At 37.4% G+C, this 14317-nt stretch overlaps 1 protein-coding gene across 1 annotated transcript; it reads left to right on the forward strand.

Moving 5' to 3' along the window:
• The first annotated feature begins 333 nt into the window (after positions 1-333).
• On the forward strand, positions 334-1153 carry LOC133888809 (non-specific lipid-transfer protein 4-like). The gene is made up of 2 exons (XM_062329182.1): positions 334-714; positions 919-1153. Exons 1-2 carry the CDS (start codon positions 390-392, stop codon positions 933-935), a joined length of 342 nt encoding a protein of 113 aa, XP_062185166.1. The 5' UTR covers positions 334-389; the 3' UTR covers positions 936-1153.
• Positions 1154-14317: the final 13164 nt, after the last annotated feature.

The following is a 14317-nucleotide window of genomic DNA, read 5'->3' on the forward strand; positions in this document are numbered from 1 at the left end:
ATCGGGTACGCCGACGTGCCATGCCGTGGCGTTCAAACTCCGTTCCGTCGATCGAGCCGAGCACGGACGGAGTAGGGCTGGCCCGCTGAGACGGCTACCCACCAGCGCGCACTGAGCGGACGAGCGGAGCTGCGTGGCCGAGCTCGCGCGACGCTACTGGACGACGCGCCCCGTGCCGCCAAGCCGCGGGACGGTGCGCGCTAGTGCCCGGTCCACCGATTCTCTCGGGCCATCAATCCCATCACGAGGTCGGTTGCTGGTCGCTACACTTGCACGCTCGACGCCACTATATAAGCAGCGGCGCAGCAGCCATGAAGGCACACAAGTCACAAGAGTAGCAAAGCACACACGAGTAGGTAGCGTGACCAGGCCAGCGTGGTGAGTCGACGATGAAGGTTCTCCTGGTGATGTTCCTGGTCGTGGCCGCCGCGGGCCTCGCCGCGGTGCATGGTGCGGGCGAGTGCGGGGCGACGCCGCCGGACAGGATGGCGCTGAAGCTGGCGCCGTGCGCTTCGGCGGCGCTGGACCCCAAGTCCGCGCCGTCCAGCGGCTGCTGCACGGCGGTGCTCACCATCGGGAAGCAGAGCCCTCAGTGCCTCTGCGCCGTCATGCTGTCCAACACCGCCAAGAACTCCGGGATCAAGCCCGAGGTCGCCATCACCATCCCCAAGCGCTGCAACATCGTCGACCGCCCCGTCGGCTACAAGTGCGGAGGTAAGCAAGTCATTAAAGGTCTAGTTCTCATGATCTTGATGTGCATAATGTATGATTGCTACTAGTTATCTTGATTCTTCACTTCTCGTTTGAATCGTTTGAACTTTGAAGTTGCAAGTAGTGTAAGCAGGATGCATCGACTAGTGACTAGTGAGTGCAACTAGTGAGTGCATCTTATGATATGTTTTGTTTTCTGCTTCACAGATTACACTCTGCCATGATCTACAAGGACTTCAGGGCTGGTGTGTGATCTGTCGGAGTATCACTCAAGCACGATGTCGTTTACGATGTGTGTGTGTGTTGCTAATAAATGAGACTTGAGAGTAGCATCCATGTGGGACTCTGGTACGATGAGTGTGTCACTAGGTACGTACGTATGTCCAGGGCTCCAGATATGTTGCCCAGCATTCTCGAAATAAAACTTGTCTTTTTCGATAAATTCGATTGAGATGCTGAGCATTGATTCATATCTCGACCGTTTGTTAGATTGAAAAACGTGCTTAATGTACCATATCATCAACTATCCATCTAAGATGCTTAAGCTTCCAATGCAAGCATTTCCTTCACATGTGCTTGGGTAGTCTCGCAGACTTAAACCGCACACAGGAAGCTGCGAAGCACCGTTGCTTAATTAAGCACCAAAGTAGATAAGCAACTTAGAGCATGTATATCTGTTACCCTTTGAATTGGGTGCTAAGGGTAATTATCTAGTATTATCTTTCTCTTAGCACATTCTACTTTATCCCCTACCACTTTTTTATAGGTGCTAATGTGATTTAAAATAATTAATTTTATTACTAAAATAAAGTTTGCACCTGTTAGTATATCTTAGCACTGTTGCCATAGATTCTACCCTTAGCACTATGGCTACATCTCTCAGTACTAATGCTAACCCATTTCTCTCTTAGTTTCTCCTTAGCACCAATAGATATACATGCCCTAAAAGAAACTACTTTTTAGACGTTCCAAGTTGGTTTGTGAATTGCACCTTTTTGCGCTATTGTTACCGCTACGATTCGTCCTTGCATCAAGAGTAAACTAGCAAGGAACTCTGCAGAGTATACCCTGCCCGGCCTGCAGGAGTGATGGCTTAGGCTGTGCCACTGAAGCTGCTGGTGTTCTACGGCCTACTTATAAATGACACTAGCAAGGAACTCTTTATGCATGGGACACTAGTTGATAATGGGCGTGCTTGTATGTGTGATGTCGAGAGCTACAGAGATGTTGCTCATAATTCTGAAAATATATAGCATATAAGGATTGTATCCGGAAAAAATATCTACTAGTTGATACACGAAACACCAAAAAAAAAAAAAAAAACTACAGCGATCGAACCTTTTTCCTAACGGGTATTATTAAACTTTGACACTCCCTTCAGATGCGTAGCAGACCCGGATTCAGATTTGATACTAGTTACGAACTAAAAATTATCCAAATAAATGGTTTAACTTCCTGATTTTGACAAAACTAGGCTCACCAAAGCAAACTAAGAATTTCTTCGTAGCGTGCAACTGTGCAAGTGTCCTGGTAGCAAGATAGAAACTGAAATGCAAAGGAAAGGTAATGCCGAAGTTTGCTCTTGCAAGGCTGGAAGTTGAAACCAGAAAGAGAGGTACCGGAACTCTCTTTCCCGTTTGAGTTCGCTCTCGCGCATCGGTACCGGAACTCTTTCCAGAAATTAGAGTTCGCCCTCGAGCATCGGTACCGGAACTCTTTCCCGTTTGAGCCTCCCCGCCCCGTTGCCCGTTTCCCTGCTCTCCGAGACTTTTTTTTTAATTTTTATATTACTTACATCACTAATTTGTAAAGTCTAAGTAATCCCAAATTATCTATAATTATTACCTACATCACTATTTTATGAAGCCTACTTTATCAAAATTATACTCTAAATACAACTATACATCTTATGACTATCCTGCTATGTTCAAATAGTTCTTTACAATAAAATATAAAAGACAAAAAACATCATTTTCAGATTACTGTACTAAACCTAGGGCCGGCCCTGAGATTTCAGTGACCCAGGGCGAAACTAAAAACAGGGTCTATTGAACATAAACATTTAAAATATTTATATATCAATTGCAAAGACAATATTTCGGGTAGAGTCCACGAGCATTTACGATAAGTTGAGACAACTTAAAATACGTCTGTTACGGTAAACTAGAACAACTTGAAATGTGTCTGATTAGACATATTCTAGGTTATTCCAGCTGATGATCAGATGTATTTCAGGTTATTTCAGCTTATCGTAAATGCTTGCGGGAACAAAATTATCGTAAATGCTTGCAGGAATAAAATTGTGAAAGATCGGAGTACACTTACGTATTCTTATATTAATACATGCTAGCTAGGTAGAGATACTCACTCGGTCAGCTGTATCTGCATACCTATATACAACTTGTTGCGTGCAGCTCTAGTTACTCACCAGTATATGCAGCAGGTAGCTTACAACCATAGTATGACTTTGGAGCTATCTGACAGGTGCCAGTACCATAGCACAAACGCTGCGTTGGTAGACAGCTGTTTACTGCTAAACAGCTATGTTCAACTGCTGGTGATCGATCAGCTACGTGCTTCAATGATTGGTAGCGTGAACGATCGGGTTTTGTGACTATGATGATTGGGCGCACGCGGGAGCCGCCCCTATACCGTGCAACGGAGTCAGACCCATCGATTGCCAGAGCGAGCGGGGACTTTTTCATATTTCAAACGTGCGATCTCAGCAAGGATCGGGTCCATTTGAGGTGGAGTAAAAACTATAGAGGAGAAAAACCATTGACGAAAACTCATATGGCAATGGTTGATGCCTGTCCTCGATCGAACTTGCACGCATTTGGAATGCCTTGGAGTCATGGTTCCACAGAACGTAGAAAACTGGACTGACTGGACAGAAGAAAATACGAAACAGGCAAACAACCAAATAAGCTAGGCATACAGACATGTCACTTGATTTTTTATGGATTGAAAGAACCAGGCCACATGCGTCATACTATACGAACTATTAGACCTACCTACTATTTTAGATCTAGTTCTATACGTTATCATACAGATTGATACACACACACACACACAGGTATATGAAAAGGGCCACATGGTTTTGGGGGCTCGGGGCGGCCGCCCCGCTTGACCCCCCTTAGGGCCAGCCCTGACTAAACCATAGGTCTCATCTAATGCAACTACAATTTTATTACTAAACCTAGATCTAGTGGTATTTTAATTACTAATAAAAATATAAGTCTAGAAAAATTTACCGAAAACCGAGATTCAAGACGTTCGCAAATAAAAAACAAAAATGCTTCGACATGCTACCACCCTCTTCTCTCCTCTCCTCCCCCTCTCTTTCTTTTTTTGAATAAAATGGGGCTAACAGGGGGTTGCACGGGCGGTAGGGTGGCTATCCGCCTTCTGAGAGGACAGTAAGGGGCAGTATGCCGAGGTGGGCCCTAACCGCCCTTTCAGTGGGTGGTTTACTATCGCTGAGAGGGCGGTAAGGGCTAGGTGCCGCTGGTCGTGCTACCGTGGCACTCTTAGCGTTCTCTGAAAGGGATGTAGTGACACTATTACCGTCCTCTAAAAGGGATATAGCCAACCTTTTCAGAGGATGGTAAGCACCTGCAAATATTTTTAGCTAGTATATATTGAAAGGATAATGATGTCGTCTAGAGAGGGGGTGAAGGAGTTTTTACAAAAATTCATCCCATTTTATCATTGGCCTAAACTTGCAGCGAAAAATAAACTAACATATTTTTCACAAGTAAAAAATCCTAAAATGCTAGGCTCAACAAGTGCAGAATCACCCTAAATAAGTGTGGATGTTAAAATCCTAGGGTGACAAAGATTACTCAAATATAACAAAAGATATGCAATAAAACTCAAAAAGAAAATCATGAAAATACTAGTCATCCAGAATATCTGGGTTCAATCCAGAACCTTTGCGTGTAACAGGGAATGAACTTGAACTTGAAATTAAACAACGACTAAAGGGTTCTAGCTCAAACCAAGTGAAGTTATGTGTTACAAGTGATGATTTCAAGTAGATTCACGGAGAATCTATAATCAAATACACACGAACAAGTAGATCGAGAAAAATGCACAAATATTAAGCAAGAACACAAGAACATGAAAATAAGAGAAGAGACACGCGATTTATTTCTCGAAGTTCGGACAGATCCACTAGAGGTTCCTATGTCTCTGTTGAGGGGCTCGTTCACACTTGAGACAGGTATCTCTCAATCCTTTTCCTCATCAAGTTCGGTCATACTTGAGCTTAGGTTTCTACTCTTGATTTCTTCCCTTCCAAAGGCAAAATCGAAGGCTACATAAACTTCTCGTGGCACACCATAACCTTGAGTGCTCGCCTGTGACGTCTAGCCGCGTAAGAGCTTCATGCTGCAAGAGTAACAAATGCTTCACAAAATTTTTGTCTATGAACTCGAGTGCTCAAGATGGTAGATACGCTCACTTGCACTCAAACTTGCAATCTCTCAACTCAACTCACTTTTCTTCTCAAATCACACATTAGATTAGAGTGGGAGGGAGTTCTTTTGGCTCTAAAAGGTTTTTCTTTTGTGCCCAAGCAGCAGCAAATAAGGGTGGGAGTGAGGGGTCATTTATACTATTCCTCTAAAAACTAGTCGTTACACAGCTTTTTATACTGACTCGGAGAATCCAGGTTAACCCGGAGTCTTCGGGTTGGCAATAGAATGCATAACCGAGTGCAGTGGCTGGAGTACAACTCGGAGGGTTCGGATAAGTGCTAGAACCAGGAGTCTCCGGGTCAACCCAGAGTCTCCGGGTGAAATACTTAGGCCCTGACAGACCACCCGACTCGGAGCTAAATCCGGAGACTCTGGCCAACTTAGAGTATCCGGGTCAACCCAGAACATCTGAGTTCCGCACAACTGGCCATCTAAAAACTACAATAACTTTTGATTTTGAAGTCCGATTTTGACGATTTTAGACTCTATGAAAAACTTATTCAGAGGGCTACACATCCCAACTGAAATTATGATCCCAAGCACATTTGATCAAACTAGGAACACTTCAAAACCTAATTCGAACACTTCCACACTTTCTGCATCAGATTCCTAAAGCGAACCCTCACTTTGGGTTGATTAGAAACTCTTGAGCACTGAGACATGACAAATAGCTCAATGTTGCATCCCTCTTAATAGTGTGGCATACCTATACTTAATTTCAAAGATAAAACACGTTTGAATCACATTGAGCCTTTGAATACCTTCAAGTACCGCTTGTTTCCTTCGAACTTATATGGTTGCCAACTTTTATATTGTCGTAACTCCATCTCTTCTTGATTCTTCATGTGATTGATGTGAATCACTGGTAGCTTCACATGAACTTTCACGGTATAGGCGCAAAGCCTTCACCTGCTCTTCACCATCATCTTGGTCCTTCGACACCAAGTCGTTTGCTTACCCTTTACTACGGATGGTCCATCGCAGCTGAGCCTTGCTTGCCCTTCTCTGTCTTGCCATAGAAAAATCACTTTGTATTAGACATCTTTAAGGAATTCACTTTATCATATATGGAGTCCAATCTTGTTCTTCACTCTTGGCATATTGGATTTCGATTCAACTTATACCTTCTTATGTATTCGAATCCAAACTCACTCTTAAGCATAAAGTACACGGGTTAGTCCATAAAACTCTATTAATAATAGCATACCTTTAGTTACTTGATCTCCACAAGTTACTTAGCATTCACGTTTATCGTGAATCTTATATGAACTTTTCTTTCTTCTTATGAGTATCACTAAGAGCTCATTCATCTTGATGCATATATCTCCTCTATGCATCACCTATGAAACAACTTACTAACAAACTTAACAATATTGTTAGACTATAGGTATTGTCACTAATTACCAAAATCACACATAAGGGCAAGATGCACTTTCAGTCTCTCCCATTTCGGTAATTAATGATAATCTCACTAGATGTTTATATTTGAAAATTTTAAAATTTTAAGTATACATATAATCCAAAAATGAATGTATACAAACAACAAGTTTTAGAAACATCAAACATCATAAAGATATTTGAGGTTACTAAAACTAGTTACTAGCATCAAACACCATAAAGATTTTGATGTTAGTAGAACTAAACATACATAAAACAAACTCTACCATAATCTATACATATGTGAATGAATCTTGAATATCATTGCATACATTGTCTATCTCAAATTTTGGACGGAGTTTCCTTTATACATATGAAGCAAGAATGACAAAGTATATATGAAAATGAATATGCTCATGCAAAGAAAAAACTTTTCAAAAGCAAAAGAGTTGCATGATTTTGCTTTTAAAACTGAGTTGCATGATTTTGCTTTTAAAACTCCCCCAATTGACATCACCTTTTTTTTTAAAACAATCCATATATTATAAAATCTCCCCCATAAGCAAACCCCTCTTACAAAATATAACATCTAGTCTAAATTCTCCCCAAATTAACATCAATGCCAAAATGGAATCATTGAAATGAATTCTCCCCCAATTGACGTCAAATTGGAAAGAATCATGAATGACTTGCTAAAAGAGAAATTTATCAAAAATCTTTCCATTGTTAAAAGGAAATTCTCTCCGAAACACATTAGCTCTATCCCACAAAAGGAATTATCAAAAGCTAGTGCAAGACCATGTGTCGTGTAAACTCCACATGATATGTGCATTTATCATAATTTAAGTTAAACCAAATGCACTTATCTAATTATGAACTATGTGAGGAGAACAAGCTATACAATAGGTCAAAGGGTTTGAAGAGATGCCAAATGGGATTTCAAAAAAATACCAATTGAATGAAATACCAATTGAGATAGATGTCAATTGAAATAAATTCAATTTGAAGACGAGACAAGCATGAGTCCGTGATTAGGCACAAAATTGAACATAGCAAAATAGTTGACATTATAACGAATATCTCGTTTAGCACAAAGTGTCAACATCTCATAACCATACATGTTCAATAAGGCCAAACAAACTAGACTAAAAACCTTAAGCAAAAGATTTTACGATTTTTATCAATATTGCATATAGGAGCAACTCAAGCATTTGATATAGATTATTTTGCATATTTGGGATTGAATGAATCATAAACATGATTATAAAGTTCCCACAAAAATATGCTACTTCAAATTATTTATATTTGCAATAAAGAGGTTTTTAAGTACTCGCAAGAAAAACATATTTTTGTAAGTCATTTTCATACTATGATGTTAAATGCATGAATGAAGAACAAGTTATCAATGAGAAAATATTAAATTGATGTAGTAGATCATTGTTCACCTTTACTTTGATATGGTCCTTCTTTGTAATTCTAATTGAAGTTGAAGAAGACGATCTTCTTCATAAATACCAATTGAAATAGTGACCTTCTTCATGAAAATCCAATTAAAATGATCTTCTATTTGGAAGAACCTTCATTATGTTTAACTCAAGCTTCCAATGCATTTCCATTGTAACTAAAACTCATTTAAGTACAGTTTGATTTCCAAACTTATTGGGTCCAAAGAGGTAAGTAAAACCCACTATATAGAGCAAACTCTCCAATATGTGGTGCATATGGAATAGATACTAATTGGAAAATATATACCAATTGAAAAAAATTAAAAATACTATGCACCTTTTAGCTATTAAAAACACTTGAGGGAGGCTTACTCTATATGTTTGATCAAATAAGGCAAACATGCTATAGATATTAATATTGATGTCAAACAAGCATGCTTGTCACTTTCAAGATCCGATAAAGATATAATTTGGACAAAAATAGCATATAAGACTTGAAGATACCAAATAAAATACAAAATACTAATAATGATGTCCAAATTACATCTAAGACCAAAAGATCAACAAATGATAATTCACAAAGTTCAACAAATGAACTAAGTGAAGATTGAACATATAGAGACATAAAGAAGTTCTAAACATACCTAAAAACTTATCTCAAGCAAGTATATGGAGAAAAATACAAGCATTAAGATAACAAGCTTCCATAAACTTAAAAAAAAGTTTCCTTTAAGAAACCAATTTTTCTATCAAGGGAGTTAAATGAATTATTTCACACAGAAGCAAATTACTTGGAAACAAAAATTGAAACAAAAATGATCAATAAGAATTACCACTTATATTACTACCAATTGTAAGAAAATAATGGTATATGAAGATATCACAAGATCTTAATTGCAACCAGACATATATCAACTTTCTTTCAAAGAAATATGTGAAAAAGTTTATTTTTTAAAAAGCACCATGCTTCAAAGTCATTCTTCACAAAATCAACTAACACAAATAAACACATAAAAATCATAGTTGATTGATCCGATTGCGAGAAGGATTCAAATTAAAATCTTAAGATTAAAAGATCACTAGAGAAGTACCAAGAATCTTAAATTTTAATTTAAGATTAAATATAGATTAATTAATGGATTCTTGCAAAATTAAGCTTTATATGAGCTTGACATATCGCATACTAGATAAACAATGATATCAATTCTAAGTGTTATTGTTCAAATATTCACATTTTATGGGTATTTAAGATGCACAAAATATAATACTCACTCATAATGTGATATTCCATTAATTTCTCAAAAAGATCCAAAATAGAGTTTAATAAGATGAATAAAATTAAATAATGCTCTAAAACCACAAAATCAACAAATGAGTGTGAAGTGCATCCTACACATACTAGTTATATAACTTACACATATTAGTCGGTAAGAGAAGCTAGAAGCACCACAAATAAATTATAGCACATTTAGCAAGCAATCAAGACATGTATGGATATAAAATATAGATATGACAAGATTGCAATCATATCTACACATGCTAAGATAAGTATAAACTCTAAAATAAGCATAGATACAAAACATACACATGCAAAGAGCTAGAAACTTTTAAAATCCAGAATTTCCGGATACAACCCGGAACTTCCGAGTTCTAGAGCACTCGGATATTCCAGCCTGACCTGGAACCTTCAAGTTCTGAGCACTCGGATACTCCGACCTAACCCAGAACTTCCGAGTTCTGGAACTTTCCAAAAAATTGTGTAGAACAAAAATCCAACACAATGAACAAGAATATAAATTTAAGGTATTGTGATAGAATGTTACCTTCATAAAATGACATTGGATAGATAGTAAATATATTTCTATATAACTCAACTCCTTAAATAATTAGATAGCTCTTCAAATAAATAATCAAGTCTCCAATGTCAATTCCCATTGATATCATTAATGTCAATTCCCATTGATATCATTGAGGATATTCATTTCACAAAGAGACTAAACACAAATTTTACTTGAAGAAATATTAGTCTCAAAGCACAAAATATAGGATGAGCTCCCCTAAATATGTACATCCAAGTACTTGAATTACTTGTAACGTACACATAGTCCATTCAAGAATTTAGAGGAGTTTACCCTATATTTTGAGTTAAGGCACAAAATAAATTTACAAAAGAAATACTTGTGCCCAAAATGAACATACAACCATGAGATCATGTAGATTAAGTTCATCTTCCATAGCTATCACCAAGTCTAAATCCTCTAATATTTCTTTTACCTTATATACCTCAGAAAGACACAAAAGGTAAAATTCACAAGAAATTGTAACTAGAGGTTTTAAAAATTGCCATCCTTCTTTTAAATGTCTCCTTAAACATCATTGATGGGATGATCTTTTGGATTCTTGATGAGCTATTGAATGAGGCACTTGTAGTGAATGTTCAGTTTTAACTCCTTTCTTCATCTCAATATACCTCTAATTTTCTACAGATTTCAGAAATTCCGAATTTAGCCTGAAATGTTTGGTTTACAAAGACCGGAGCTTCTGGATTCAATTCGGAATACCCGGATTATCCAAAGAGATAAGATGCTTGGGGTTTTCTTGAGTCTTAATCTTTTCTTGATATTTTCCTTGATGATCACCACCAAACATTCATTGCCTGCATCACTCACAAGACTTTGCTCTAAAGACCATTATTAAACGCATCACTTTATAAGAATATAGACATTTAAGTAAAAACTACATAGCCAACTTTGAGTGTTCACAATCACAAAAAGATTGTGAACGACTCACACCCACACAAGGTTAAGAAGGCTAGATATTTTAAAGTAGCTACTTGATACCAAGATGTCATTGGTTTTCAATATTGGATTAATAATCTTCATACTTAGCGCTCTTTCCACAAATGATGAGAAATACGATTTGAAAGGAAACTTGATATGAGATTTGCAATAAAATTCTTCTCAAGTGAGACAAGTCTTCAATGCATTTCCAAATACCTATTTAGCAAATTAAGAACTTTATGATACCCAAACCATGTTAGGTCCTTTAAGGTTAGTCACGAGAGACTTAGGCATCCAAATAGCCCTTGGATTAGCATGAGGTGAACTGATCATTTTAGCAACACAAGTATGACTCTTAACCTTTCTAAGCAAATATTGATCATTATTAAAAGAGTTAGACTTAGTAATATTACCCTTGGGATAATTTTTACCAATATATCCCTTTTTTGACATATGTAGCAAAATTTTCCGCTAAGTCTCTTTAGTTGAAGCTTCTCACTTTGTTTACCTTTTGCTTTACCCCTTGTCTTGAGTGATGTTGACTTAGCCTGGGGCCTCTTCTTTTAGTGTTTGTCATCACGATGAGAGCTTGTTTGAATTCTTGATGGTGATGAAGTTTTTTTCTTCTTGTAAGGACATAATCTAATTTCATGCCCCTTCTCATTACAACCATAACACTTTCTTTAATTGATTCTTGTTTTCCTCCTTGGAAGTATTGCTTCATCATCAACTCCGCTATGACAACTTGAGGTAAAGTGTCCCGTATTGGTGCACTTAAAACACTTTATGTGAGCAAAATTCTTTTCATTTTCTTCTTTCTTACTTATCTTATTTTCTTCTTTCTTCAAAGAACAATCTTTTATATAGTGGCCATCTTTCTTCCACTTGAAGTAAGTGATGAGTGCGGTGGTCTTCCCTTTGAAGCATATAGTTACATCTTTTTTCAAAGAAGTGACTTGATCCTTGAGCTCCTTTATTTTCTCTACAAAATTAAACTCACAAGTAAAACTAGAGGATAATTAATATTAGAGCAACAAGGAATAATAGATAATTCATCATGGGATATAGAATTAAGATTGAATGAATTGCTAGGACTAGCACATGTTAAATCTACATTATGTAAAGAATGTGTTCTAATGTCCACATGAGGTTTATAAGATTTTATCATTGTGATGATTACCTTATTAGCTATTTCTAGTTTGACATGACAATCTACAAGATCTTTATAAGTACGTAAAAGCTTGTCATGATTTTCTTGTAGGCTTACATGCTTGCTAATAAGCTTTTCAAGTTAAACCCTTAGCTCAACATTTCTTTCTCCAAAGATGCTACACAAGAATTAGAGCTAGTAGCACAAGTATCATTAATGGGAGAAATAGTGGATTTATCCTTAGATAAAATATTACAATTAGGACATATCATTTCTAAATCCACTAGAGGCATAACATCTAATTTATCAAGCAAAGAAATATGCTTAACTTTAAGATCCCCATAAAGATTGGATAAAGAACTATATGATTCTTGAAGTTCTTTATATTTCACATTTAAAGCTTTAAGTTCCTCAATTTTCTCAATGTGGAATTCCTCTTGCCTCTCAAGTCTTTCTTCTAAGCCTTCTATGACGGTCATGAGCTTGATCATTTTAGATATATTCTTTTTACTTAAATGATCAAACTCAAGTCCGTCAATGGTACCATCACTATTATCCTCACTTATCAGTTTCCTTTTACCTTTAACCATAAGGCTCATGTGAGTGTCAAAATGAGGAGATAAACATCTTGAAGAGGTGGATGCTTCTCTACCTAGGCTTTATCTCTCACAGACTTCTATTTCCTTCAAAAAGTTAGTCTCACAAGTACTAGTGGAAATAGATACATTGCTATGATAACAAGTAACCATATCATCATGATGAATAGTCATTTTGCACTAGATGATATGTAAGAGTTAACAACACAAGTAGATACAGAAATTTCATCGCAAGTATTGTTAAAGTCCAAAGGAAAGATTGAACACTTACTAATCATACTCACTATATTATTACCTTACCCGGATTTGTCAATTGGTAAGGTGGATGATAAAGTGATATCCTCTTGGACAATGTAGGAAGTTATTTGGTGCTCTTCATGATGTGAAGATGACGTAGAGCATTTCTCAAATGACGTCTCCGGAAGAAGTTCTTCTTCATCACATTTGTATTTGACATATCTTTCTTTAAGAGTAGCCCAAATGAGATGAGTGTCTTCAAGCGGCATGATTGATTCAACTGCATATATAATCATAGCATCAAATAAGACATTAGTAGCTTGAGCATTGAGATGTATGTATTTCTCTTCCTCTTCGGGTGATACCAAAATATCACTAGGAGGAGAAATGCTTATATCTACAACTCGCTCTATATGAGCATCCATGGTCCTAAAAATATCAAGCATGCGAGTACTCTAATAAAAATAATTAGAACCATCTAATAGGAGTGGCTCTATATGCACTAATCCACTAGTCCATATCTTTACTTTCTAAACGGTAAAGCCCTAAAAAGATAAACTTGGCTCTGATATTAATTGAAAGGACAATGGTATCGCCTAGAGGGGGGTGAATAGATATTTTTACAAAAAATCATCCTCTTTTACCGTTGGCCTAAACTTGCAGCGAAAAATAAACTAACGTATTTTTCATAAGTAAAAATCCTAAATATGCTATGCCCAACGAGTGCAAAATCACCCTAAATAAGTGTGGAGGTTACAATCCTAGGGTAACAAAGATTACTCAAATCTAGCAAAAGATATACAATAAAAATCAAAAAGAAAATCCTGAAAACATTGTTCACTCGGAGTATCCGGGTTCAATCCGGAACCTCCGGGTTTAATAGAGAATGAACTCAAAATTGAAATTAAACAGCGCCTAAAGGGTTCTAGCTCAAATAAAGTGAAGTCATGTGTTACAAGTGATAATTCCAAGTAGATTCATAGAGAACCTACAATCAAATACACATGAATAAGCAGACCGAGTAAAATGCACAAATATTAAGTAAGAACATAAGAACATGAAAATAAAAGAGGAGACACACGATTTGTTTCTCGAAGTTCGGACACCTTCACTAGAGGTTCCTACGTCTCCGTTGAGAGGCTCGGTCATAGTTGAACCGAGTCTCTCTCAACCTTTTCCCTCGCTAAGCTTGGTCACACTTGAGCTTGTGTTTCCACTCTTGATTTCTTCCCTTTCGAAGGTGAAATCAAAGCCTTCACAAACTTCCCGTAGCATACCACAACTTAGGGTGCTCGCTGGCGACGCCTAACCATATAGGAGCTTCACGCTCCAAGAGTAACAAATGCTTCGTGAAATTCTTGTCGATGAACTCGAGTGCTCAAGATGGGAGATACACTCACTTGCACTCAAACTTGCAATATCTGAACCCAACTCACTTTTCTTCTCAAATCATATACTAGATTGGAGTAGAAGGGAGTTTTTTTTTGGGATTTAGAAGGTTTTTCTTTCATGCCCAAGCAGCAACAAACAAGGTAGGGGG

Source organism: Phragmites australis, chromosome 13, assembly GCF_958298935.1.
Source record: "Phragmites australis chromosome 13, lpPhrAust1.1, whole genome shotgun sequence".
NCBI lineage: Eukaryota > Viridiplantae > Streptophyta > Magnoliopsida > Poales > Poaceae > Phragmites > Phragmites australis.